We start from the raw sequence: 25,846 nt of genomic DNA, 5'->3' as shown, positions 1-25,846 counted from the left end.
TGCTGGAAGTTGAAACAAAAACAGAAAAAGCTGGACAATCACAGCAGGCTGACAGCATCTGTGGAGAGAGAATGGAGCCAGCGTTTCGAGTCTGAATGACTCTTTGTCAAAGCATAGTGCATGGCTGGCATGGCAGGGTAAAGCTTCTCAATGCTGCATGTATTTGTAAAATTGATCCAAATTTCTGCATGTGATTCCGAATATAAAATCACACAAAAGCTTTTCATAGAATCATACAGCACCAAAGGGAGGCATTCAACCCGTTGTGTCAGTACTGGCCCTTTGGAAGAGCTACCCAATTGCTTCCACTCCCTGCTCTTATCCCACCACTCTGAAAGTTGCTTCTTATTAAGTTATTACTGATTCGGCTTCCACCACTCTTTCAGGTTGCACATAACAGATCACAGCAATCCACTGCATAAAATATGAGGTCTCATTCTGTAGTTGTAATGATGGTCAAAGTCAGCATTCGCTGTCAGTAGGCACTGAAACTGACAGCATTCAGGAGTCTGCACATGTGCAGAATAACATGGAAATCCAGAGTTGCTGACAGAGATTCTACACTCTTCAAGAGGGAGCACTCCAGACTGTGACCCCTAAACAAATCCGTGATTTGATGAAAACTTTCACTTTCCTGTTGTTAATCTCATTGAATGCTGTGCCATCCATACCCTAACTTACACAACACCCACTCACACAATCGACCTTGGGCACATAGATCCACACCAGCTCTCGGTCAAGCAAAGCCTCAAATTAAAATTTGCATTATTTTTTTCAAATCCCTCCATGGCCTATCCCTGTGCCGCCTCAAGCCCTAAAACCATGCGAGATATCGGAGTCTTCGTATTCTGGCTTATCATTCCCAATTTCCATTGTTGTGGCCATACCTTCAGTTGACGAGGTTTAAGGTCTGCAATTCCCTCCCAAACTTCTAAAAAGTCATCACTTCTGCTGGACACACCTTAAAACCCTCGGATGGAAAACATCAGGTCCTGGGGATTTGTCACTCTTTATTCTAATAATTTCCTAGTTACTGATGCTGTTATTGTATGAAGTCCCTATCCTCTAACGACTATTAATTTTTTTTCAGGACTTCTGGCAAGTTATCCTCTTTTTCAACTGTATATATACTGAGGCAAAGTACTTGTTCAACATGTCTGCCATTTCCCTATTATCACTGACAGTATCTCCATTTTTAGATTTTCGTGGGCCTACATTGTTCTTCACCACCCGTTTTCCCTGTATATAACTATAAAATTTATTTTTCTTATTTTTGATGTCTCTTGCAAGTTTCCCTTCATAATCCCTGTTAGTAGCTTTATAAGCTGTTTTGCGACCCATTGCTGGTCTTTGTTCTGGACAACACTGAGAAGAGCTCGATAATGACCTCCAAAGTCAGTGAGCACTGATTAACAAAGGCCAAGAACAAAAAGTCAGGCTACCTGGAGAGACAGGCTTTATTTATAGCATGGTACAGACTTTCTTCTGGATAGTGAGAGAACCGGCTGCAGATTCGGAGTAACTGCCGTGTGGAAAGTGATGAAGCCAGAGACTGTGCCTGAAAGAACAAAGAAAATAAATGATCCAGTATTCACAGCCATTTCTCTTCTCATGCTTCCAAGATTACTTTATAATTGAGGAAAGCTGCAAAGAAAAACATTTGAAGAGAAATTCTGATCTGATATTACTCCACTGTGCCCGCCGGCACTCCTTAGTACAGGATGAGTGCAGGGAAGCCATTAAAAACTTTTCAAATGCCGTTGCAAACTTTCAACCCACTCCCCCCCCGATGCGAACGACTTCCAAGCCCCAACTCACCTAAAAGGGGTTCCCGGGCCTGCTCAGGATAATCCTGGGCCCAATCCCCATTGTGGGAAAATTGCCGGCTTGGCACCATGCCACTGCTAGCTTTGCAGTGCCACTGCCAGCTGGCAGTGCCAGAGTGCCTGGGAGGTACCAGCAGAGCCACGGTGCCACCTTGACGAGAGGGCAAGCACCTAGGGGCCTCTGATCCCCTGAAAGACCCCCATGAGCGCCGTGCGTCACGTCCCCGTGAGTGGAAACCAGCACTGAACAGCACTCGTCCAATATCTCCAAGGCGAGGGGGTTAGATCCCATGCCTTGGTTAGATCGTGGGAGTGCATATTCGAATAAGACTAGCTGTCTCACTCTAATAAGCAGATTTGCTAAAAAGTGATCCCACCCATAATGGGCGGGATTCACATTGTGATATCTTGCGAGATGGTGAGGCTTGGCGAGCTGAGCAGTTCGGGTGCTGGTAGATCTCGCCTAGTATCTTTTGGGGTCTCAAGACATCTGAAAGCATTTTACAGCCACTAATGTACACCTTTTGATATCTAATCACTGTTACAATGATGGAATGGTATCAGCCAACTTTAGCATAGCATGTTCCCACGATCAATAATGTGATCCACTAATCAGTTTTTAGAGATGTTGGTCAAGTGATAAATACTGGCCACTAGGGAGAACGCTGCTGCTCTTTTTTGAAATAGTGCTATGAGTCTTTAAAGTTCACTTGAGACGGTTTACAGGGTCTCAGCTGGCATCTCATTTGAAAGATGGCAGCACCGACAATGCAGCACCCCTCAGTACTGCACCAAAGGTTTAGATTGAATTTTGTGTTCACATCTGGAGTGGAACTCAAACCCATCTCTGAAAAAGAGTGGCTGGCTGCCTTGATAAACTGTGTTGCAAATACAAGATTTCTTTTATCCCTGCTCTGAAACACAATAGTTCCTCACTTTTCTGAGACTTCTTCGCCTCCTGATCTTTTAATTTTTGCAATCAAATTCCTTTGGAAAGGAATCCATCTGAAAAACAACCAACTTGCACCTGTCAGACAAAGAATTCCTTCAGGCTTGGACTATTAGGAAATGTGAACATAAGAGCAGGATTGGGCCCTTCAGCTCATCAGACCTGCTGCACCACTTAACTAGATCATGGCTGATCTCCTACCACATCGTCAGCTTCCCGTAATATCCCCGTATGCCTTGTCATGGGAGTGTCCCTTTAAGAAATGTTTTGTATTATCACATGGCTTCAGTGCTGTCATTGTGTGGGCGGAGCTGGGCTTTGGTAGCTCTGGGTTTTACTTTCATTTTGAGCTGAGAGCTGGCTGTGGCTCTAAGTTTTACTTTCGTTTTACGCAGTTGGAAGGTAGATTCAGCCAAAGAAAGTTTCTCTTGTCTCTCTCTCTCTCTGCATGTTAAAAGGTGGCCAGATCACTTGATAATTTAAAAGTGTTTTCTGGAAAGAATTCAAACCTACTGTTTTGGGAAAAGGGGTTTTCTGGTTTATTGGATGTTATCATCAAATTGGAACAATTGAAAGGGAAGTTATTAAGGGTTACATGTATAGAGAGAGAACTGTAGCTGTGTGGGACATTTATGTTTGGAGTTGATAAAAATGCTTACTAGGCGTGCTTATAGAAATGTTAACTGAATTTGTAGAATAAACTTTGTTTTTGATTAAAAGTGCTTAAGGCCTCTGTTAAATAACACCTAAAAGGTAGGCCCTTATGCTCCTCATAACCAAAATCGAAAAACAGTTGTGGGTCAGGTGAACTCCATGATATAATTTGGAGTTTTCTGAACCCTGGCCCACAACACCCTTAATGTCATTAGTATCCAGATATCTACCGACCTCTGTTTTGAACAGACTCAATGACTGTCCTTCTAGGTCAAGAATTTCAAAGATAAACCACCCTCTGATTGAAGAAATTACTCCTCATCTCAGTCCTAAATAGGCTACCTCTTACTCTGAGACTGTGTCCCCCTGGCTCTGGAGCTCCCTACTAGGGAAACATCCTTTCTGAATCTATCGTCGAGCCTGTAAGAATTTTGCACGCTTCAATACGAACACCTCGCATTTCTTCCAAATTCTAGAAAATAGAGGTCCAGCCTTCTCAATCTCTCATCAGAGGACAATCCCACCATCCCAGGGGTTAGTCTGATGAACCTTGTTGCATTCTCTTTTCAGCCAGTATATACAAAATACAAACACTTTTTCAGATAAGGAAACCAAAATGGCACACGATAATCCAGATACGGTCTTACCAAGACTCTGCACAATTGCAGCAAGATCTCATTACTCCTGTACTCATGTTCTCTTGGAAGAAAGACAAATATACCATTTGCCTTCCTAATTGCACGATGCACCTGCATATCAGCTTTCGGTGACTCATGAATAAGCATAAGGTATCTTTAGACATCAATCTACTTCATCTCTCCCCATTTAAGAAATTATCTGCCTTTCTGTTTTTCCTACCAAAGTGGATAACTTCACACTTTCCACATTATGTTCTATTTTCCATGTTCTTGCCCACTCTCTCAGCCTGTCTAAATCTCCTTGAAGCTTCTTTGCATCTTCCTCACAACTCGTATCCCCACTAAGTTTTGCACTATCACAAACATTGGAAAACTATGAAAGTGGATGACAGCACAAAACTCTCAAGTTTAAAACTGCTCCTGGAAGCTTAACAACGTACAAAAAGAGGGCAAATAAGGATCGGCAGGCCCATCAAACCACCTAACCATGGGAGGTGCAGAACAACAGTTGCTACTAGTTCAAGTAGGACACTTGTAAAGGTTTCTCTGCCTTATGCAAACTTCAGGGATGACTCTACCCCTTCAGAATACATATCCATACTAGTATTCTGAATTAAAACACACATCCTACACAATGTATCATAACCAGCCCAGTTCTATTGAATGCTCAAGACCTGAAATGAGAACTCTGTTTCTTCCGCCACAGATGCTTCCAGGGTTGCTCAGTGTTTCCAACATTTTCTACTTTTATATCCTGATCAGGCATCTTCCCCTGGCTTGTTTTACTTGAATAGTTTTGCGGCTAAATTGAACTTACTGTAGGGTCGTTGGTCTGCCGAAGCTTCTGAGTAAAACGTAATAATTGTGCAACGGCCTCTTTCGGGACACGTGGAATCTGCAGGGACAAGACAACATGTACCGATAATTTTCCAAGCAGGTAGAAAGAACTCAACTTTCAGTAGCTTTCACAACTTCAGGATGCCCCCAAACCACTTCACAGGCAATGGTGCACTTTTCAGAGGTAGTCACTGCCGCATTGCAGGAAGTGTGACAGCCAAAGTTGGATGCAGCAAGATCCCACAAACAGCAATGAACTATGGTTCGGATAACCTGTTTTTAGGTCTTGTTTGCGGCATAAATATTGACCAGGACTCAGGGGAGATATCCCAGCTGTTCACAGAATTGTTAGGAAGGAGGCCATTTGGCCCATTCAGTTTGCACCTGCTCTCTGCATAATCAACTGACCTACCACTGCCAATCTTCTCCACGTAACCCTACATATTCTTCCTTTTCACATAACAGTCTAATTCTCTTTTGAATGCTTAAGTTGGACCTAGCTTCGTCCACCACACTCTCAGGCAGTGCATTACAGATCCTAAACTTATTTTAAAATAAATTTAGAGTACCCAATTATTTTTTTCCCAATTAAGGGGCAATTTAGACTGGCTAATCCACCTAGCCAGCACATCTTTGGGTTTTGGGGGTGAAACCCACGCAGTCACGGGGAGAACATGCAAACTCAGTGACCCAGGGCTGGGATTCAAATCTGGGTCCTCAGCACTGTAGTCCTAGTGCTAACCACTGCGCCACATGCCACCCCTTCAGATCCTAACAACTTGGTGCATGAAATGTTACCCTTCATATAATTTTTGCTTCCTTTACTAATTACTTTAATTGTGTGCCCCCCTTGCTCTCGATGCTTTCATCTGGGACAAATTCTCTCTATCTACTTGGTTCAGATCCCTCATGATTTTGAATGCCTCCACCAAATCTCCTCTCAACCTTCTCTCCTCTGGGGAAAACTGTCCCAACTTCTCCAATCTATCTTCATAAGTGAAGTGATACTTTTTTGAATATCTTATTCATTCTTCGTCACAATGGCACAGTAATTGTGGCACTGCTGCCCCACAGCGCCAGGGGCCCGAATTTGAATCCAACCTTAGGTGACTGTGTGGAGTTTGCACATTCTCCCCGTGTCTGCGTGGATTTCCTCCGGGTGCTCAGTTTGCTCCTACAGTCCAAAGATGTACAGGTTAGATGGATTGGCCATGTTAAATTGTCCCTTACTTGCGGGATAGGCAAGGTTGGGGGAATAGGCTTAGATAAGGAGTTCTTTTGGAGTGTCAGTGCAGACTCGATAGGTTGAATGGCATCCTTCAGCACTGCAGGGATTATATGGATTCTTCTTTGTTATTTCTATTATCATATATGAATTTTATAACTAATTACAACTGAAATCCGGCTCAAATCTTTGTCTTCCAGTTTGTAACTGGGAAGTTGCTGTTCACCTAAATTTAAATATAGGGAGTTCTTAAATCCTTGTGCAACTTTAGACTTTACTAACTTTGGATGTTCACAAGATAAATGCAAAATGTAAATGCTGGAAACTGTGTTAATAATGCTCAAAACTGAAAATAGTGACAGTGGCAGATCAGGTGAACTGCTGGTAAAACAGATTGATATATCACATAAGGTTATATTGAAATCTAGAAATTTGAAATTAATTTTGTCAATGTTTTGTGGGTGGCATGGTAGCACAGTGGTTAGCACAGTGGTTAGCACAGTTGCTTCACAGCTCTTAATTGAAAAAAATTAATTGGGTACTCTAAATTCCCCCAAAAAATTAAGGGGCAATTTAGCGAGGCCAATCCGCCTAACCTGCACATCTTTGGGTTGTGGGGATTGATGTGTTATCTGGGTCCCAGGTTCGATTACCAGCTTGGGTCACTGTCTATTGGGAGTATGCACACTCTCCCCGTGTCCATGTGGGTTTCCTCCGGGTGCTCCGGTTTCCTCCCACAAGTCCAGAAAGACGTGATGTTAGGTAAATTGGACATTCCGAATTCTCCCACAGTGAAATGAAATGAAATGAAAATCGCTTATTGTCATGAGTAGGCTTCAATGAAGTTACTCTGAAAAGCCCCTAGTCGCCACATTCCAGCACCTGTCCGGGGAGGCTGGTACGGGAATCGAACCGTGCTGCTGGCCTGCTTGGTCTGCTTTAAAAGCCAGCGATTTAGCCTTGTGAGCTAAACCAGCCCCTGTGTACCCGTATAGGCGCTGGAGTGTGGCGAATAGGGGATTTTCATAGTACCTGCAGTGGTAATGTAAGCCTGAGACAATAATAAAGATTATTATGAATTATGCTTTTCTATCCCATTTATATTTTGTTTCTATTACTTGCATCACATTCAAAATTGTGAAAGTTTTGTCAGGTATTATACAGGATAAAGGAAACGGTATGTATGACTTGAAAGCAGGGACCAAAGAACATGAGAATTCATTGGCCCAACTATTCCCTGCCTTCCATCCCCTTGAACCTAAAAATTGCATGTGAGTCAGAAAGACAGCCCAGTGGAAGGGTCGGCCTGCCTGGAAGACCCTCTTCCTTCGGGGATCACCCCTCCGCCCCATCCCATGCCTGATTGGTCCCACCCCATGCCTGATTGGCCCCACCCCATGCCTGATTGGTCCCACCCCATGCCTGATTGGTCCCACCCCATGCCTGATTGGCCCCACCCCATGCCAGATTGGCCCCACCCCATGCCTGATTGGCCCCACCCCATGCCAGATTGGCCCCACCCCATGCCAGATTGGCCCCACCCCATGCCAGATTGGCCCCACCCCATGCCTGATTGGCCCCACCCCATGCCTGATTGGCCCCACCCCATGCCTGATTTGCCCCACCCCATGCCTGATTGGCCCCACCCCATGCCTGATTGGCCCCACCCCATGCCTGATTGGCCCCACCCCATGCCTGATTGGCCCCACCCCATGCCTGATTGGCCCCACCCCATGCCGGATTGGCCCCAACCCATGCCTGATTGGCTCCACCCCATGCCTGATTGGCCCCACCCCATGCCTGATTGGCCCCACCCCATGCCTGATTGGCCCCACCCCATGCCTGATTGGCCCCACCCCATGCCTGATTGGCCCCACCCCATGCCTGATTGGCCCCACCCCATGCCTGATTGGTCCCATCCCATGCCTGATTGGCCCCACCCCATGCCTGATTGGCCCCACCCCATGCCTGATTGGCCCCACCCCATGCCGGATTGGCCCCACCCCATGCCGGATTGGCCCCACCCCATGCCGGATTGGCCCCACCCCATGCCGGATTGGCCCCACCCCATGCCGGATTGGCCCCACCCCATGCCGGATTGGCCCCACCCCATGCCTGATTGGCCCCACCCCATGCCTGATTGGTCCGAGGAAGCCCCGACGCCACTTACTTTGGCTCCATGGGCTGCTGCAGTATCAACAGCAGTCACTGTTCATGGTGCTGCTGCTAGTACCTGCCAACCCTTTAATTGGCTGTGAGCTCTCAGAGGCAGGACATCCTGCCATGAGTTCAGCCAACTACTCCTCTGAACTACGTTAAGGTGCAGTTGTGGCTTCCAGGGTTGGTGGAGGCAACCTCACCGGTGACTTTCCAGGCAGCAGAGAGGGCCGACATCTACATGGTCTTCAACCAGAGCAATGGCAGAGGAGATCAACTAGTATGTGTTAGCAAATCACCCGTGGTGTTGCTCCTGTTGAATTGGAGAATATGCTGTTTAATAAGGGTGGCAATTTGCTATGTGTTCTTGTCTTTTGGTTCCCAGATGTTGTTATTAATCACACTTCAAATTTCGAAAGATCAGAAGCATTTTTGGTTTAATTTTGCCATGCTGTGCAGTATGGTGGCACAGTGATTAGCATGGCTGCCTACGGTGCTGGGGACCCGGATTCGATCCTGGCCCCAGGTCACTGTCTGTGTGGAGTTTGCACATTCACCCAGTGTCTGCTTGGGTCTCATCCCTGTCATAATATCCACTCATGTATATCATGAAATGCAAACAGGCAGTGATTGATACACAGGATAACCAATGAACACACACGACACAGAACAACCAATCACCAGACAGGACACCACCACTATAAAGCCCACAGGGCATTAAGGCTCTCCCTCTATCACAGGACACAGCTGTGAAGATAATCGCAGTGCATAGGCCAATGAACATCATCACCATGTGATAGAGAGCTAGTCTGGTCAAGCCAGTAGGAGGTTATCAGTTAGGTTAATAGTGTCAACCCGCAGCAGATTATGTACAGCAATCAACAGGTTCAATAAAACAGTGTTGACCATCTCCTGTGTCGGAAGCCTGTTTCTCGTTTTACTGAATCCAGTTGCAGTCGATGTTAGACCAACACAGATAACACATCAATCCCCACAACCCAAAGATGTGCAGGTTAGGCGGATTGGCCTCGCTAAATTGCCCCTTAATTTTTTGGGGGAATTTAGAGTACCCAATTAATTTTTTTCAATTAAGAGACAATTTAGCATGGCCAATCCACCTAGCCTGCACATCTTTGGGTTGTGGGGGCGAAAAAAATGCCCCTTAATTGGGGAAAAATATAATTGGGTACTCTAAAAATTTATAAATAAAAAAATGTTGCAGTGCTGTCTAGTTGAAAACAAAATTTATCCGATTGACTCCTTTAATCTTTGGGTCAGAAATTTTAACAGTTGAGAAGGAAATAGATCTCCGCAAATAAGTTGCTGCAGAGATGATGGATGAATTTGTTATCTCCCAAAATTCCTTTGTGCCTTGGATGTGGTGGACAGGCTTTGGGGAGTCAGGAGGTGAATTACTTGCTGCAGGATTCCCAGCATCAAACCTGGTCTTATAGCCACAGTATTTATACAGCTAGTCCAGTTCAGTTCCTGGTCAATGGTAACCCCCAGGATGTTAATAATGGAGGATTTAGCCATGGTAATACCAATGAATATCGTGGGGCAATAGTTAAGATTTTCTCTTGTTGGAGATGGTCATTGCCTGGCACTTGTGTGGCATGAATTTTACTTGCCACTTTTCACATCAAACCTGGGTAGTGTCCAGATCTTACTGTAAGTGGACACGGACCGCTTCAGTATCTCTGGAATCTTAAATGGTAATGAACTCTGTGTAATCATCAGTGAGCAGACTCACTTTGACGAGGTTTAAATGACAATGTTTAAAGCAAAGTATAATGCAAAGTATAAGGGTTTAGGAATTTAGACGTCAAGTGACTTAAGGTTTGGAAATTTTGAGAAAGCAGATTCTAATTGATATTTTAATAATAACCTTTATTATTGTCACAAGTAGGCTTACATTAACACTGCAGTGATGTTACTGTGAAAAGCTCCTCGTCGCCACATTCCGGCACCTGTTCGGGTACAGAGGGAGAATTCAGAATGTCCAAATTACCTAGCAGCACGTGTTTTGGGACTTGTGGGAGGAAACTAGAGCACCTGGTGGAAACCCACGCAGACACATGGAGAACGTGCAGACTCAGCACAGACAGTGAACCAAGTCAGGATTTGAACCTGGGACCCTGGCTACCTACACATATTTGGGCAATTCAGCAAGATGTATTTAATATAGTGTGGCTATTTCAACCCAAAAACATAAAGTATACTGTCAAGTTGCAAACATCCTGAACTGATAGAAACAGCAAGGGTCTGAACCCAAGCAATTCTTACCATTTTTGTAAGGATATCAGCTTCTTCTTCCATGGCAAGCGGTTTAACACTGTGATACAGGAACATGGTCAGTAGCTCCGAGCCCAGCCATTGCTGAGTGCTACTGCCCACCACAGGAGGCTCGGCTAAGGCTAGAATCCTGAAGGATGGATGGATGGGGTAAATCAATCTGTAAGAACAAATATAACAATCAGCAATGTAATATCAGATTCAGCTCTGTGGAAAAAATGTCGTTTAAACTTTGCTCATATCAGTTGCACATGTAATCCCAAAACAATACAGTGAAACAATCGAAAATGAAAGTCAAATTCTGCGGTTGCTGGAAATCTGAAATAGAAACAAAATATGCTGAAAATATTCTCCAGGCCTGGCAGCATCTGTGGAGAGAGAAACAGAACTCTGAAGAGTCATATAATCTCAAAACGTTAACTCTGTTCCTCTCTTCACAGATGCTCCAGACCAGCAAAGTTTTTTTCCAGCATTTTCTGTTCTTATTATAGTGAAATAATCTGCTGTGACTTACATTACAGACCTTCCCAGTATTAATTTGTGCATTCAAGTACAGCCCAGTTTTATAGTCCCAAATATCTAAGCTCAATATGAAGCTTCACTCAAGACCTGCCACATCCACCCTTACCCATGACACATAAATGAGATTTGGACAGTCTGAATAAATTTTAAAGCAAATGTTAAAGCCAAACATGTGCAAAAGTCTTCATATTTCACATAGAAACTAAGAGCCCACAATTCAAATTGGAGAAATGAAGTAACACTACCCCATTTCAATGACAGTCTTGGCTCAGTTCGGCGTCTTCTCTTCTTTTGGTCAAAAGATTGAGTGTTGAAGGCCACTCCAGCAACTTGGTGACACAATCTAGGCTGACACTTAAGTTCAGATTTCAGGGAGTAATGCATGGTTGAAAGTGCTTTTCAACATGTTGAGCAGAAGAATGACCTTTTGGCACTCTTCAAAGAAGGACTGTGCAGTTCCAATGGTATCCTGGTCAATATATACCACTCAACCAACATCACAAAGTCAGTGGTGTGCAGTTGGGTGGCAGTGCTCCTGGGAGTACTCAGTGTTGACTTCAGACCCCATGAAGTCTCACGGCATAAGGTCAAACAAGGGCACTGCCTTCTCTCAGCTGACTCATCAGTACCCCTCCAGGTTTAACACCTCAAGAGGGTGACAAAATGTACTCAAAGTGGGTGACTTCAACAACAACTCCAAGAATGGCTTGATAATACCCACTACTGATCGATCTGGCTGAGTTCTGAAGGACATCTCTGTCAGGCGTGTCTGTGGTACGTTTTGGGAGAAGCAATTACACTGAAAACCGAATTCATTTCACCATCACCAACATACCTGTCAAAGGTGCATTTGTTGATGATACAATGGTAGAAGTGATGACTGAACAGTATTTGTGGAGACAAAGTCTCAATTTAATACTAAGGATAACCTGCATCGTGTTAATATGTTAAATGGGGTAGACGACAATAACAGCTCAAAACTGGGCAACCATGACAACACAGTCGGTGGCACAGTGGTGAGCATTGCTGCCACACAGTGCCAGAGACACGGGTTAAATTCTAACCTCGGATGACTGTCCGTGTGGAGCTTGCACGTTCTCCCTCTGTCTGTGTGGGTTTCCTTCCGGTTTGCACCCGCAGGTGGATTGGCCATGCTAAATTGTCCCTTACTTGCAGGGATAGGCAAGGTTAGGAGAAAGGGTGGGGGAATGGGTCTCGGTAGGATGCTCTTTTGGAGGATCAGTGCAGATTTAATGGGCTGAATGGCCAACTTCTGCACTGCAGGGATTCTATGGATTCTTCTTCGTTATTTCTATTATTATCTTTGACTTCTATAACAAACTACAGCTTTGAGTGTGAGAATACCCTGGTCAGAAACAACTGTGTTTAACTTCAATAAAGGGAAATACAATGACATGAGGATAGAGTTAGTTGAAGTAGACTGGGCGGCTAGATTAGCAGGAAAGACAATAAACAAGCAGTGGCAGACATTTAAGGAGGTAATTCATGACTCTCAGCAAAAATAGATTCTAAGAGAGGGCAAAACCGACCATGGTTAACCAAGGAAGTTAAGAAGAGTATTAAGTTGAAAGAAAACTCATAAGGAGGCAAAAGTCAGTGATAGCCCCAAAGACTGGGAAATCCAGCAAAATGGACGAGAAAGATAATAAAGAGGGAGAAAATAAACAATGATGGCAAACTAGTGAGGAACATCTGGCAATAAGAGCTTCTTGAAATATAAAAAAAGGAAGAAAGAGGTCAAAGTGAACGTAGACCCCTTAGAAAATCAATCTAGGGAGATAGTTATGGGGAACAAGGAAATGGCAGAGGATTGAACAGATATTTGCATCAGTCTTTATGGTGGAAGATATTTCAAACATCCTATTAATACTGAAGAATATGGGAGAGCAATAAAATAACATCACCATCATGAGAGAAGTAGTATTAGATAAACTAATGGGACAAAGGCAGATAAGTCCACTGGCCCTCCTGGTTTTCATCCTCGGATCCTAAAGGAAGTAGTTGCAGAGATGGTGGATGCATTGGTTGTAATGTTCCAAAAGTCGTTGGAATCTGGAAAAGTGCTGGAGTACTGCAAAACTGCTAATGTGACACCACTATCCAAAAAGGGAGGGAGACAGAAAGTGGGTAACTAGAGGCCGAAAAGTCTCAATCAGAATGGATAAAGGGGAACCAGTAGATATGCTGTATTTGGATTTCAAGAAGGTGTTCATCAAGGAACCTCACAAAAGGCTAAAGCACAAGAGTCCATGGTGTTGGAGGACGTATATTAGGGGCTGTTTAGCACACAGCTAAATCGCTTGCTTTGAAAGCAGACCAAGCAGGCCAGCAGCACGGTTCGATTCCCATAACAGCCTCCCCGAATAGGCGCCAGAATGTGGCGACTAGGGGCTTTTCACAGTAACTTCATTGAAGCCTACTTGTGACAATAAGCGATTTTCATTTTTCATTTCATTAGCATGGACAGAGAATTGGCTAATGGGCAGCAAACATCGAGTGGGAATAAGGGGTTCTTTTTACATTGGCGATCTGTAACCAGTAGGGCTCCACAGGGATCAGTGCTGGGACCACAACTGTTTACAATATATTAATGACTTGGAGGAAGGAAGCGAATGTACTGTAGCCAACTTTGCAGACAACAGAAAAATAGGTGGAAAGGCAAGCTGCGAGAGGGATCCAAACAAAGAGATATTGATAGGTTAATAAGTGGGCAAATTGAAGTATGATGTGTGAATATGTGAAGTTGTTTGTTTTGGAAGGGAGATCAATTTGAGTATTATTCAAATTGAGGAAAACTGCAGAAAGCTGCAACACAGAGGGACTTGGGTGTACTTGCACACTAAACACAAAGCTAGCACACAGGTTCAGCAGCTAATCGGGAAGGCTAATGAAACATTGGCCCTTATTTCAAAGGGTTTTGGAGTATAAGAGTAGGGAAGTCTTGCTGCAACTGTGGAAGGTACTGATGAGACCACATCTGGAGTAATGTGCGCAGTTTCGATCCCTTTATTTAAGGAAAGATTATTTTATTGGAGGTGGCTCAGAGAAGATTCACTAGTATGATCCCCAGTATGGAGGGAGTGTCTTATGAGTGAAGGTTAAACAGGTTGGGGCTCGACTCATTGGAATTTAGAAGAATGAGAGGTGATTTCATTGAACTTTAGCTCAACAGGGTCAATGCTGAGAGGATGTTCCCCTCATGAGAGAGTCTAGGATCAGAGGGCATAGGCTCAGGATAAAGACTCATTTGAGACTGAGATGAGGAGGAATTTCTTGTTATTATTCGGGTTCAACTTTAAATATTTTTTTTCTTTTAATAAAGTTCGTCTATAAAATAACCACGCCCTATTGCTTAGATTATCACTCCTGGAATGAATTGATCTTTCCGCACCGTCTTAAAATTCTAAAAAGTTATGGCTATGGTTCAGCCTTTTAGCCACTGTTGAGAACTGACCAGGCATCCATAACAATCTTTCCAAACTCATCCTTTGATCTGAAAAGTATATGGATACTTTAAGACCATATCTTGTTTGCCAGTTGTTTTCTCAACCTTTCTTTGCTTTGAGAAATTATATGAATAATTGCTCTCTTTAATACGGTCAACTGCAATCTTACCAGAATCATTGGCTCCAGTCCTAAACTGAGAACCACTTGTTTATTGTTTTCACACCTCTAATTCCTTTAAATAAGCAGGGACCATTCTTTGAATGGTAATTATTTTAGGGCAGTTTCTTAAACCAGGTTTTTTTCACCTATTCATCTTGAATTTAAGAATTCAATCCTCCAAAACATGAAATCAAACATTTTCGCAACAACATATATTTTTACACTTCTGGGATACATTTTATGTACAGTAGGGTTACAGAGATCATTGCATGATCAAAAGATCCTGAAACATCCACTAGCTATCAGCCAGAGTGCCTCAGTTTCCTCTTTTGTGACAGGCCTGACCTGTATGTAAAGCACCACAAGAGTACTAAATAATAAAATAAGTCAAGCTGATATTTTAAACAGCTAAAAAAATATTCAAATGATGGAATAAAAGCAAACATTTGGATCATCTTAAATAGATGGAAGAAATGCAGCCGTTCATTTGTGTTAACATTACTTCAGAACAACCAATAAAGTTGGAAAACAGGAAAAGAAATAAAAAAAACAGGACGCACATGGAGCAGGGAGTTGGCTATTAAAACATTGGCTTTGAGGAGATGGAGGAGCAGGTCAGACCTTGAAAATATACCATTAGTACAAGCACAATGAAACAAGCTCACAAAGGAGCTGGCTGATGGGTAGAAAATAGCGGGGATGGGACGTTTCGGCGTGGCCAGTTCGGCGTGGCCGATTCGGCGGGGCCAGTTCGGCGTAGCCGATTGGAATGGGACGTTTTGGCGTGGCCGATTCAGCGGAGGAGTTTTTCGGCGGAGGGACGGAAATTTATTTAAAAATCTATGCTAGCGCTTCCCATTGAGAGTCTACTGGGGGCGGGGGGAGAGGTCAGACCCCCGTAGACTCTCAATGGGAAGCGCTAGCATAGATTTTTAAATAAATTTAAAACCCCCATCGTGGATCTAATTAAAACAGTGTCAATTTCAGCGGCCGGAGAGGGAAGCTGCTCTCTCACTGAAGCAATCAGCGGCCGCTGAAATTGACACTGCCCGCTGCTCTCTCTCTCCAATCCAACTTTTAAGTTTTAATGTTTCTGATTGGAGGGAGAGAGCAGCCGGCAGTGTCAATTTCAGCGGCCGGCTGATTGTTTCAGTGAGAGAGCAGCTTCCCTCTCCGGATCAAAGTGAGCCGGCCGCTGAAATTGACACAACTGACAGTTGGGGTCCATAAGCTCCCCCGCGGAGCACCAAACCGGGTCTGACTTTATACAGCCGGTGTTACTGAAGATATTGTGACTTTACACAATGTGTTAAGTCAGACAGCAGTGTAGATCACTGGGCAGCTGCTTCAATACTTTCAGTAACACCGGCTTTCTTTAAGAGTTTAATGTTGGTACCTTTCTTTAAGAGACCCGGTTTGGTGCACAAACACGATATCTGAGGCGGCTGGAAGGAAAAGATACAAGAAATGGGCTGCACAAACATTTTGCGACTATAACTAATTTTACGCCGAAACGTCCCTCCGCCGAAAAATTCCTCCGTCGAATCGGCTACGCCGAACTGGCCACGCCGAACTGGCCACGCCGAAACGTACCAAACCCGAAAATAGCAGGTACTTGTTGAAGGAGTTACGTCAGGGTGAAGTGGACCACCCCAGGAATTAGTGTTAGAACACCATCAGTTTACACAAATTAACTGGGATTCAGAAAGCCCATGCAAAATGCTTACATTTACAGAGCATACAATCTTCAGAGTGGAAGAAAGCAGCTCAGAAATCCCAGAAAGTGGGCAGAACAATGGCAGATTAACTTTAATGCAGACTATAGTGAAGTACAGCATATCGGAGGGGGAATGGCCAATCCACATATTGCATGAATGCTGTTGAAATAGCAAAGGACGATGCTGAAAAAGAAACCCGAACAGAGTTGCTACTCCATATGTCCAACGACAGAAGTGTGGCAATCAACAAAGCCAACCGAATGTGGAGTTACATCATAAAGAGAGTACAACAGAACCAATGTTGGACCATGATAGTTTATCCGGCTCAGGTTACCAACACTCAAGCACTGACAGCAGTGGGGTGCAAAGTATATCACCAGAGGACTGAGAGATTTGGAAAGGTTGCACACATTGGGATATTTAGCCTTGAAACGAGGCATCTGAGGTAATGTTAGAGGTGTACAAGACAGAAACAGTATGGAAATGGTAAATCCTGAGAATTATCTCAAGCTAAATCAAGAGAATAGGAAAAAGAGGTGCAGTTTCAATTTTGTAAAGGGCAAAATTTAAGGCTCGTGTCACAAAGTTCTCCTTCATTAGAATGGGCTCCGAGATACAGTAATGAGGGAGAAAGTCCAATAATTATTTCAGATACAGTTGGCTAGCAATGAGAAGGACAAAGTCAGGTCCTTCTGAAGGAGAAAAACTAAAAGAAAGTTTCCTTTTTCACATTTAATTATTGTTGAAAAAAGACATGTTGTCGAAGCTTATAATAATAATTTTTATCAGTGTCATACATTGACTTACATAAACACTGCAATGAAGTTACTGTTAAAATCCCCTAGTCGCCACACTCTGACGCCTGTTCTGGTAACCGATAGAGAATTCAGAATGTCCAATTCACCTAACAAGCAGGTCTTTCAGGACTTGTGGGATGAAACCAGAGCACCCGGAGGAACCCACATAGACACGGGGAGAGCGTGCAGGCTCCGCACAGACAGTGACCCAGGCTGGGAATCGAACCCGGGTCCCTGGCGCTGTGAAGCAACAGTGCTAACCACTATGCTACCGAGCCGCCCTTACCACACCGTGCCTTTCATCCTGCACTCAAAGTCTTAAACATTTGAGCAATATGTATAGCTAGCCATTTCACGCTGCTACTATGCAGTAGTAACACAAGTGGTGTTTGTCACTAATAGGGTGCTGCCGTCAAGCCAACATGACATTCTGCCTAACAAAATGAGTAGTCTGGTACATGAATTTGAATTTCAGTACTGGTGTGATGCTTGGTATGTAAGCGCATATTCCAAATACTGGCAGATCGTATCAAACAATATGTCTCTTCGATAGTTCACAACAGGCAAGGTCCGGCCATGCCCAACCAGACGATGCTTTCAAAACTTAGAAAGCAGCTTTGCGCAGGTGAAGGAGACACATCCTGAGTGAGACACATCCAGAGTGGGAATTGGAACTTGGTAATTTGGTGCAGTGAGGTAATCAGGAAAGGTAAGTGGTCAGTCTAATTTTGCTGTATTTCAGTTAAAAGTGCAGTGTGTAGCTTAGTGTCTGATTGGCTGAAACTGCCCCCCACCCTAATTGCTGAGAGGCAGTTATCTGTCAGTAACCTGAGGCCTAGTTACTGGCACAAGGGTGTACATTGTATTCTTCTGTTTGAAGCTGAAGCAGTGTGGTTAGCTGAGGTCTGTATAAAAGACAGACAGAAAGTGCACTCAGTAAGCTTTGCGCAGGTGAAGGAGAGACAGCCTGAGTGAGTGAGACACATCCAGAGTGGGAATTGGAACTTGGTAATTTGGTGCAGATTGGGAGAAGGTGATTTTTCCCTCCCATTTTGTTTTCTTTCTTCTGGCTGGTAACTGTCAATCTGCAGAGAGAGAACCAGAAGGCTTCCTGGGAAGGTAAGTGATTATTATTTCCTTTTCAAATTGTGGGGGGGGGGGGGGGGGGGGGGAACTGTAAGTGACATCACAGTAAAGTCGTGACCTGATTGGCTGGTTGGGAATCTGTTGAATTTGAAAAAAAAAAATAGATAGTGGAGTAATTAAACCCGAGGGCAGTGATCGGTATTTAGCATTTAATTTTACAGTAAAAATCATCTAGCGTCAGGGCCATATAGTTATTTGTAACTCAATCAAACAATAATTCAAGTGTTTATTTTAAATTAATTAATTAGTGCTTAAATGTGTCTCAGCAGGATGCAGTGCTCCAACTGTGAGATGTGGCAGATTTGTGACACTTCCAGCGTTCCGGTCGACAACATCTGCAGCAAGTGTAACCAATGGCAGCTCCTCACAGACCACGTGGTTCGGTTGGAGCAGCAATTGGATGCACTTAGGAGCATGCAGATGGCGGAAAGCGTAACAGACAGGAGTTATAGAGACGTGGCCACACTCAAGGTGCAGGCAGAGAGATGAATGACCACCAGAAGGGGCAAGCAGTCAGTGCAGGACTCTCCTGTGGCTGTCCCCCTCTCAAACAGGTATACCGCTTTGGATACTGTTGGGGGGGAATAGCCTATCAGGGGAAAACAATAGCAGTCAGAGTAGTGGCACCACGGCTGGCTCTGATGTTCAGCAGGGAGGGTCAAAGCGCAGAAGAGCAATAGTCATAGGGGACTCTATAGTCAGGGGCACAGATAGGCGTTTCTGTGGACGTGAAAGAGACTCCAGGATGGTATGTTGCCTCCCTGGTGCCAGGGTCCAGGATGTCTCAGAACGGGTAGCGAGCATCCTCAAGGGGGAGGGCAAACAGGCAGAGGCATGAGGTCCTGCGGCAAGAGTTTAGGGAGCTAGGCAGAAAGTTAAAAGACAGGACCTCTAGGGTTGTAATCTCGGGATTACTCCCTGTGCCACGTGCCAGTGAGGCTAGAAATAGGAAGATAGAGCAGCTATACACATGGCTAAACAGCTGGTGTAGGAGGGAGGGTTTCCGTTTTCTGGACCACTGGGAGCTCCTCCGGGGCAGGTGTGGCCTGTATAAGAAGGATGGGTTGCATCTAAACTAGAGAGGCATAAATATCCTGGCCACAAGGTTTGCTAGTGTCACACGGGAGGGTTTAAACTAGTGTAGCAGGGGGGGTGGGTACCGGAGCAATAGGTGAAAACATTGAGGGCGAACTAGGGAATAGGGCCAGTATGGCTCTGAGGAAGAGCAGACAGCGAGATGTTGCTGAAAACAGCGGGACTTGTGGCCTGAAGAGCATCCATTTTAATGCAAGAAGGAAACAGGTAAGGCAGGTGAAGTTAGAGCTTGGATTAGTACTTGGAACTATGATGTTGTTGCCATTACAGAGACCTGGTTGAGGGAAGGACAGGATTGGCAGATAAACGTTCCAGGATTTAGATGTTTCAGGCGGGACAGAGGGGGATGTAAAAGGGGTGGCGGAGTTTCGCTACTGGTTAGGGAGAATATCACAGCTGTACTACGAGAGCCATGATGTGGAGATGCCGGCGTTGGACTGGGGTGAGCACAGTAAGAAGTCTTACAACACCAGGTTAAAGTCCAACAGGTTTGTTTCAAACACGAGCTTTCGGAGCACGGCTCCTTCTTCAGGTGAATGGAAAGCCTTTCCATTCACCTGAAGAAGGAGCCGTGCTCCGAAAGCTCGTGTTTGAAACAAACCTGTTGGACTTTAACCTGGTGTTGTAAGACTTCTTACTGTACTACGAGAGGACACCTCAGAGGGCAGCGAGGCTATATGGGTAGAGATCAGGAATAAGAAGGGTGCAGTCACAATGTTGGGGGTTTACTACTTTGCATCGGTATTCACAAAGGAAAGGGACAAGACGGATGTTGAGGCTAGGGATGGATGTTTAAATACTCTAGGTCAAGTTGTCATACGGAAGGGGGAGGTTTTGGGTATTCTAAAGGCGTTAAGGTGGAGAAAGTTTTGGGTATTCTAAAAGACATTAAGGTGGACAAGTCCCCAGGACCGGATGGGATCTATCCCAGGTTGCTGAGGGAAGCAAGGGTTGAAATAGCTGGGGCCTTAACAGATATCTTTGCAGCATCCTTGAGCACGGGTGAGGTTCCAGAGGACTGGAGAATTGCTAATGTTGTCCCTTTGTTTAAGAAGGGTAGCAGGGAAAATCCAGGGAATTACAGACCTGTGAGCTTGACGTCAGTGGTAAGCAAACTGTTGGAGAAGATACTGAGGGATAGGATCTATTCACATCAGGAAGAAAATAGAATTATCAGTGATAGGCAGCATGGTTTTGTGCATGGACGGTCATGTCTTACAAACCTAATAGAATTCTTTGAGGAAGTGACAAAGTTAATTGATGAGGGAAGGGCTGTAGATGTCATATACATGGACTTTAGTAAGGCATTTGATAAGGTTTCCCATGGCAGGTTGATGGAAAAAGTGAAGTTTTATGGGGTTCAGTGTGTACTAGCTAGATGGATAAAGAAGTGGCTGGGCAACAGGAGACAGAGTAGTGGTGGAAGGGAGTGTCTCAAAATGGAGAAGGGTGACTAGTGGTGTTCCACAGGGATCCGTGCTCGGTCCACTGTTGTTTGTGATCTACATAAATGGCCTGGAGGAAGGTATAGGTGGTCTGATTAGTAAGTTTGCAGATGATACTAAGATTGGTGGAGTTGCAGATAGTGAGGAGGACTGTCAGAGAATACAACAAAATATAGATAGATTGGAGAGTTGGGCAGAGAAATGGCAGATAGAGTTCAATCCAGGCAAATGCGAGGTGATGCATTTTGGAAGATCAAATTCAAGAGCGGACTATATGGTCAATGGAAGGGTCCTGGGGAAAATTGATGCACAGAGAGATCTGGGAGTTCAGGTCCATTGTACCCTGAAGGTGGCAACGCAGGTCGATAGAGTGGTCAAGAAGGCATACAGCATGCTTCCCTTCATCGGACAGGGTATTGAGTACAAGAGTCGGCAGGTCATGTTACAGTTGTATAAGACTTTGGTTAGGCCACATTTGGAATACTGCGTGCAGTCCTGGTCGCCACATTACCAGAAGAATGCGGATGCTTTGGAGAGGGTGCAGAGGAGGTTCACCAGGATGTTGCCTAGTATGGAGGGTGCTAGCTATGAAGAAAGGTTGAGTAGATTAGGATTGTTTTCGTTGGTAAGACGGAGGTTGAGGGGGGACCTGATTGAGGTCTACAAAATTATGAGGTATGGACAGGGTGGATAGCAACAAGCTTTTTCCAAGAGTGGGGGTGTCAGTTACAAGGGGTCACGATTTCAAGGTGAAAGGGGGAAAGTGTAAGGGAGATGTGCGTGGAAAGTTTTTTACGCAGAGGGTGGTGGGTGCCTGGAACGCTTTACCAGCAGAGGTGGTAGAGGCGGGCACGATAGCATCATTTAAGAGGCATCTAGACAGGGATATGAACAGGCGGGAACAGAGAGAAAAGTAGGAGACAGTTTTAGATAAAGGATCTGGATCGGCGCAGGCTGGGAGGGCCGAAGGGCCTGTTCCTGTGCTGTAATTTTCTTTGTTCTTCCAACAGTCATGGGAGATAGAGGAGCAGATAGGTAGACAAATTTTGGAAAAGAGTAAAAACAACAGGGTTGTTGTGATGGGGGACTTCAACTTCCCCAATATTGACTGGGACTCACTTAGTGCTAGGGGCTTGGACAGGGCAGAGTTTGTAAGGAGCATCCAGGAGGGCTTCTTAAAACAATATGTAGATAGTCCAACTAGGGAAGGGGCTGTACTGGACCTGGTATTGGGGAATGAGCCCAGCCAGGTGGTAGAAGTTTCAGTAGGGGAGTATTTCAGGAACAGTGACCACAATTCAGTAAGTTTTAAAGTGCTGGTGGACAAGGATAAAAGTGGTCCTAGGGTGAACGTGCTAAATTGGAGGAAGGCTAATTATAACAATATTAGGCGTGACTGAAGAACCTAGATTGGGGGCGGATGTTTGAGGGTAAATCAACATCTGACATGTGGGAGGCTTTCAAATGTCAGTTGAAAGGAATTCAGGACCGGCATGTTCCTGTGAAGAAGAAGGTTAAATATGGCAAATTTCGGGAACCTTGGATAACAAGAGATATTGTAGGCCTCGTCAAAAAGAAAAAGGAGGCATTTGTCAGGGCTAGCAGGCTGGGAACAGACGAAGCCTGTGTGTAATATAAGGAAAGTAGGAAGGAACTTAAGCAAGGAGTCAGGAGGGCTAAAAGGGGTCACGAAAAGTAATTGGCAAATAGGGTTAAGGAAAATCCCAAGGCTTTTTGCACGTACATAAAAAGCAAGAGGGGAGCCAGGTAAAGGGTTGGCCCACTGAAGGACAGGCAAGGGAATCTATGTGTGGAGCCAGAGGAAATGGGCGAGGTACTAAATGAATACTTTGCATCGGTATTCACCAAAGAGAAGGAATTGGTGGATGTTGAGTCTGGAGAAGGGTGTGTAGATAGCCTGGGTCAAATTGAGATCCAAAAAGACGAGGTGTTGGGCGTCTTGAAAAATATTAAGGTAGCTAAGTCCCCAGGGCCTGATGGGATCTACCCCAGAATACTGAAGGAGGCTAGAGAGGAAATTGCTGAGGCCTTTACAGAAATCCTGGATCCTCACTGTCTTCAGGTGATGTCCCGGAGGACTGGAGAATAGCCAATGTTGTTCCTTTGTTTAAGAAGGGTAGCAAGGATGATCCAGGGAACTACAGACTGGTGAGCCTTACTGCAGTGGTAGGGAAATTACTGGAGAGAATTCTTCGAGAGAGGATACTTCCATTTGGAAGCAAATGGACGTATTAGCGAGAGGCAGCACGATTTTGTGAAGGGGAGGTCGTGCCTCACTAACTTGATAGAGCTTTTCGAAGAGGTCACAAAGATGATTGATGCAGGTAGGGTAGTGGATGTTGTCTATATGGACTTCAGTAAGGCCTTTGACAAGGTCCTTCATGGCAGACTGGTACAAAAGGTGAAGTCAACGGGATCAGGGGTGAGCTGGCACGATGGATACAGAACTGGCTCGGTCATAGAAGGCAGAGGGCAGCAATGGAAGGGTGCTTTTCTGATTGGTGGGCTGTGACTAGTGGTGTTCCGCAGGGATCAGTGCTGGGACCTTGCTGTTCGTAATATATGAAAATGATTTGGAGGAAATTGTAACTGGTCTGATTAGTAAGTTTGCAGACGACACAAAGGTTGGTGGAATTGCGGCTAGCGATGAGGACTGTCAGAGGATACAGCAGGATTTAGATCGTTTGGAGACTTGGGTGGAGAGATGGCAGATGGAGTTTAAACCGGACAAATGTGAGGTCATGCATTTTGGAAGGTCTAATGCAGGTAGGGAATATACAGTGAATGGTAGAACCCTCAACAGTATTGCTAGTCAGAGAGATCTTGGTGTACAGGTCCACAGGTCACTGAAAGGGGCAACACAGGTGGGGAAGGTAGTCAAGAAGGCATACGGCATGCTTGCCTTTGTTGGCTGGGGCATTGAGTTTAAGAATTGGTAAGTCATGTTGCAGCTGTATATAACCTTAGTTAGACCACACTTGGAGTATAGAGTTCAATTCTGGTCACCACACTACCAGAAGGATGTGGAGGCTTTAGAGAGGGTGCAGAAGAGATTTACCAGGATGTTGCCTGGTATGGAGGGCATTAGCTATGAGGAGCGGTTGAATAAACTCAGTTTATTCTCACTGGAACGACGGAGGTTGAGGGGCGACCTGATAGAGGTCTACAGAATTATGAGGAGCATAGACAGAGTGGATAATCAGAGGCTTTTTCCCAGGGTAGAGGGGTCAATTACTAGGGGGCACAGGTTTAAGGTGTGAGGGGCAAGGTTTAGAGGAGATGTACAAGTTTTTTTTACACAGAGGGTAGTGGGTACCTGGAACTCGCTGCCGGAGGAGGTGGTGGAAGAAGAGACAATAGTGACATTTAAGGGGCATCTTGACAAATACATGAATAGGATGGGAATAGAGGGATATGGAACCAGGAAGTGTAGAAGATTTTAGTTTGACGGGCAGCATGGTCGGCACAGGCTTGGAGGGCCGAAGGGCCTGTTCCTGTGCTGTACTTTTCTTTGTTCTTTGTTTGTTCTAAACAGTGTCCAATATTAGATGTGATTCTGTGATTGGACAACATTTGCTCAACAATCTTGAGTGTATCAAGAATTTTGCTGACAACCAATTTTAAATTTTTTTTATTTAGATTACCCAATTATCTTTTCCAATTAAGGGGCAATTTAGTGTGGCCAATCCACCTACACGGCACATTTTTCAGTTGTGGGGGCGAAACCCACGCAGACACGGGGAGAATGTGCAAACTCCACACGGACAGTGACCCAGAGCCAAGACCGAACCTGGGACCTCAGCGCTGTGAGGCAGCTGTGCTAACCACTAGGCCACCGTATTGCCCTTGCTGACAACCAATTTAAGATCATCAGTCTGGCTTGCAATGTGGCCCACTTGTGTTCTGGAAGCTACAGACATTAATACACAGAGCTCTGTTCTTTGCAGACAGAAAGAACGGGCGGAATTTTACCATAATTTGGCAGAGTGTCAGTCTTTGACTGAAAACCGGCATGTACATCTCCAGATGCACAGCCGAGTTTTCAGAACAGATTTTTTGCCACTTAGAGCAAAGAAAAACTGGGGACGTGGATTGCGCAGTCACGCTGGCGGGCCTGATACATCGGCAAAGCCAGCCGCAAAGACATCGTGGTGCCACCTTTAAAAGGTACCCCAATCTCCCTTGGATGTGGAGGCATCTCCCCCCCCCCCCCCAATTCAGATATTATTAGGCACTCTCATCTCCCCCACCCCCCCCCCCCTCCTCCCCCCACACACACACACAAGTATCGAAGGCTCCTTTTGCATACCCCCTTCTACAACCACACAGGTATTGGGGATTCTCTTCCCCACCCGCTCCACCACCACAGCAGTATCGTGGGTACTCTCTCCCGCTCACAGCCATCAAACAACAGTCATCACAGGCAATGTCCCTTCCCTCATTCACAGGCATCTATCCCCCCTTCAAAGGCATCACCTCCCGCCTTCAAAGGCATTAGCCCTCTTCCCCCTCCCCCTCATCACACATACGATGACCACCTACCGCCCGCATCACCCGCATCACGATTTATGCTTGCAGTGGACACAGTGGACACCCCACCGGGTGGGAGAATCGTCGGGGGTCGGCGCCGTCCTCCCAATTCTCCCGCCACCCCCAAAAAACGGCCGGGCGTGAGTCGCGCTGCCCGCCTCGGAGAATGGCGGGGCTCAATGGGAGCCGGGGCTGCCAAATTCTCCGGTCCGAGGTGGGCCAAAGTCCCGCCCGTCCCCCCGGCGTTAATCAGAGTAGGTCCCTTACCGGCGGGACCTGGCGGCGCGGGCAGGCTCCGGGGTTCCTGGGGGGTGGAGAGGCGATCTTGCACCGGGAGGTGCCCCCACGGTGGCCTGGCCCGCAG

At 45.3% G+C, this 25,846-nt stretch overlaps 1 protein-coding gene across 1 annotated transcript in view; it reads right to left on the bottom strand.

Moving 5' to 3' along the window:
* vwa8 (von Willebrand factor A domain containing 8) overlaps positions 1-25,846 on the bottom strand; it is a 489,820-nt gene that overhangs the window by 276,944 nt on the left and 187,030 nt on the right. Inside the window, exons 15-17 of the mRNA XM_038802772.1 lie at positions 10,573-10,741; positions 4,885-4,962; positions 1,443-1,558 (exon numbers count right to left, since the gene is read on the bottom strand). Of these exons, the coding sequence (XP_038658700.1) occupies positions 1,443-1,558; positions 4,885-4,962; positions 10,573-10,741 (363 nt within the window). The remainder of the gene's footprint in view (positions 1-1,442; positions 1,559-4,884; positions 4,963-10,572; positions 10,742-25,846) is intronic.

Source organism: Scyliorhinus canicula, chromosome 7 (genome assembly GCF_902713615.1).
Source record: "Scyliorhinus canicula chromosome 7, sScyCan1.1, whole genome shotgun sequence".
Classification (NCBI taxonomy): domain Eukaryota; kingdom Metazoa; phylum Chordata; class Chondrichthyes; order Carcharhiniformes; family Scyliorhinidae; genus Scyliorhinus; species Scyliorhinus canicula.
The sequence above is the reverse complement of the archived record's forward strand: the minus strand, read 5'-3'. Positions and strand labels throughout refer to the sequence as shown.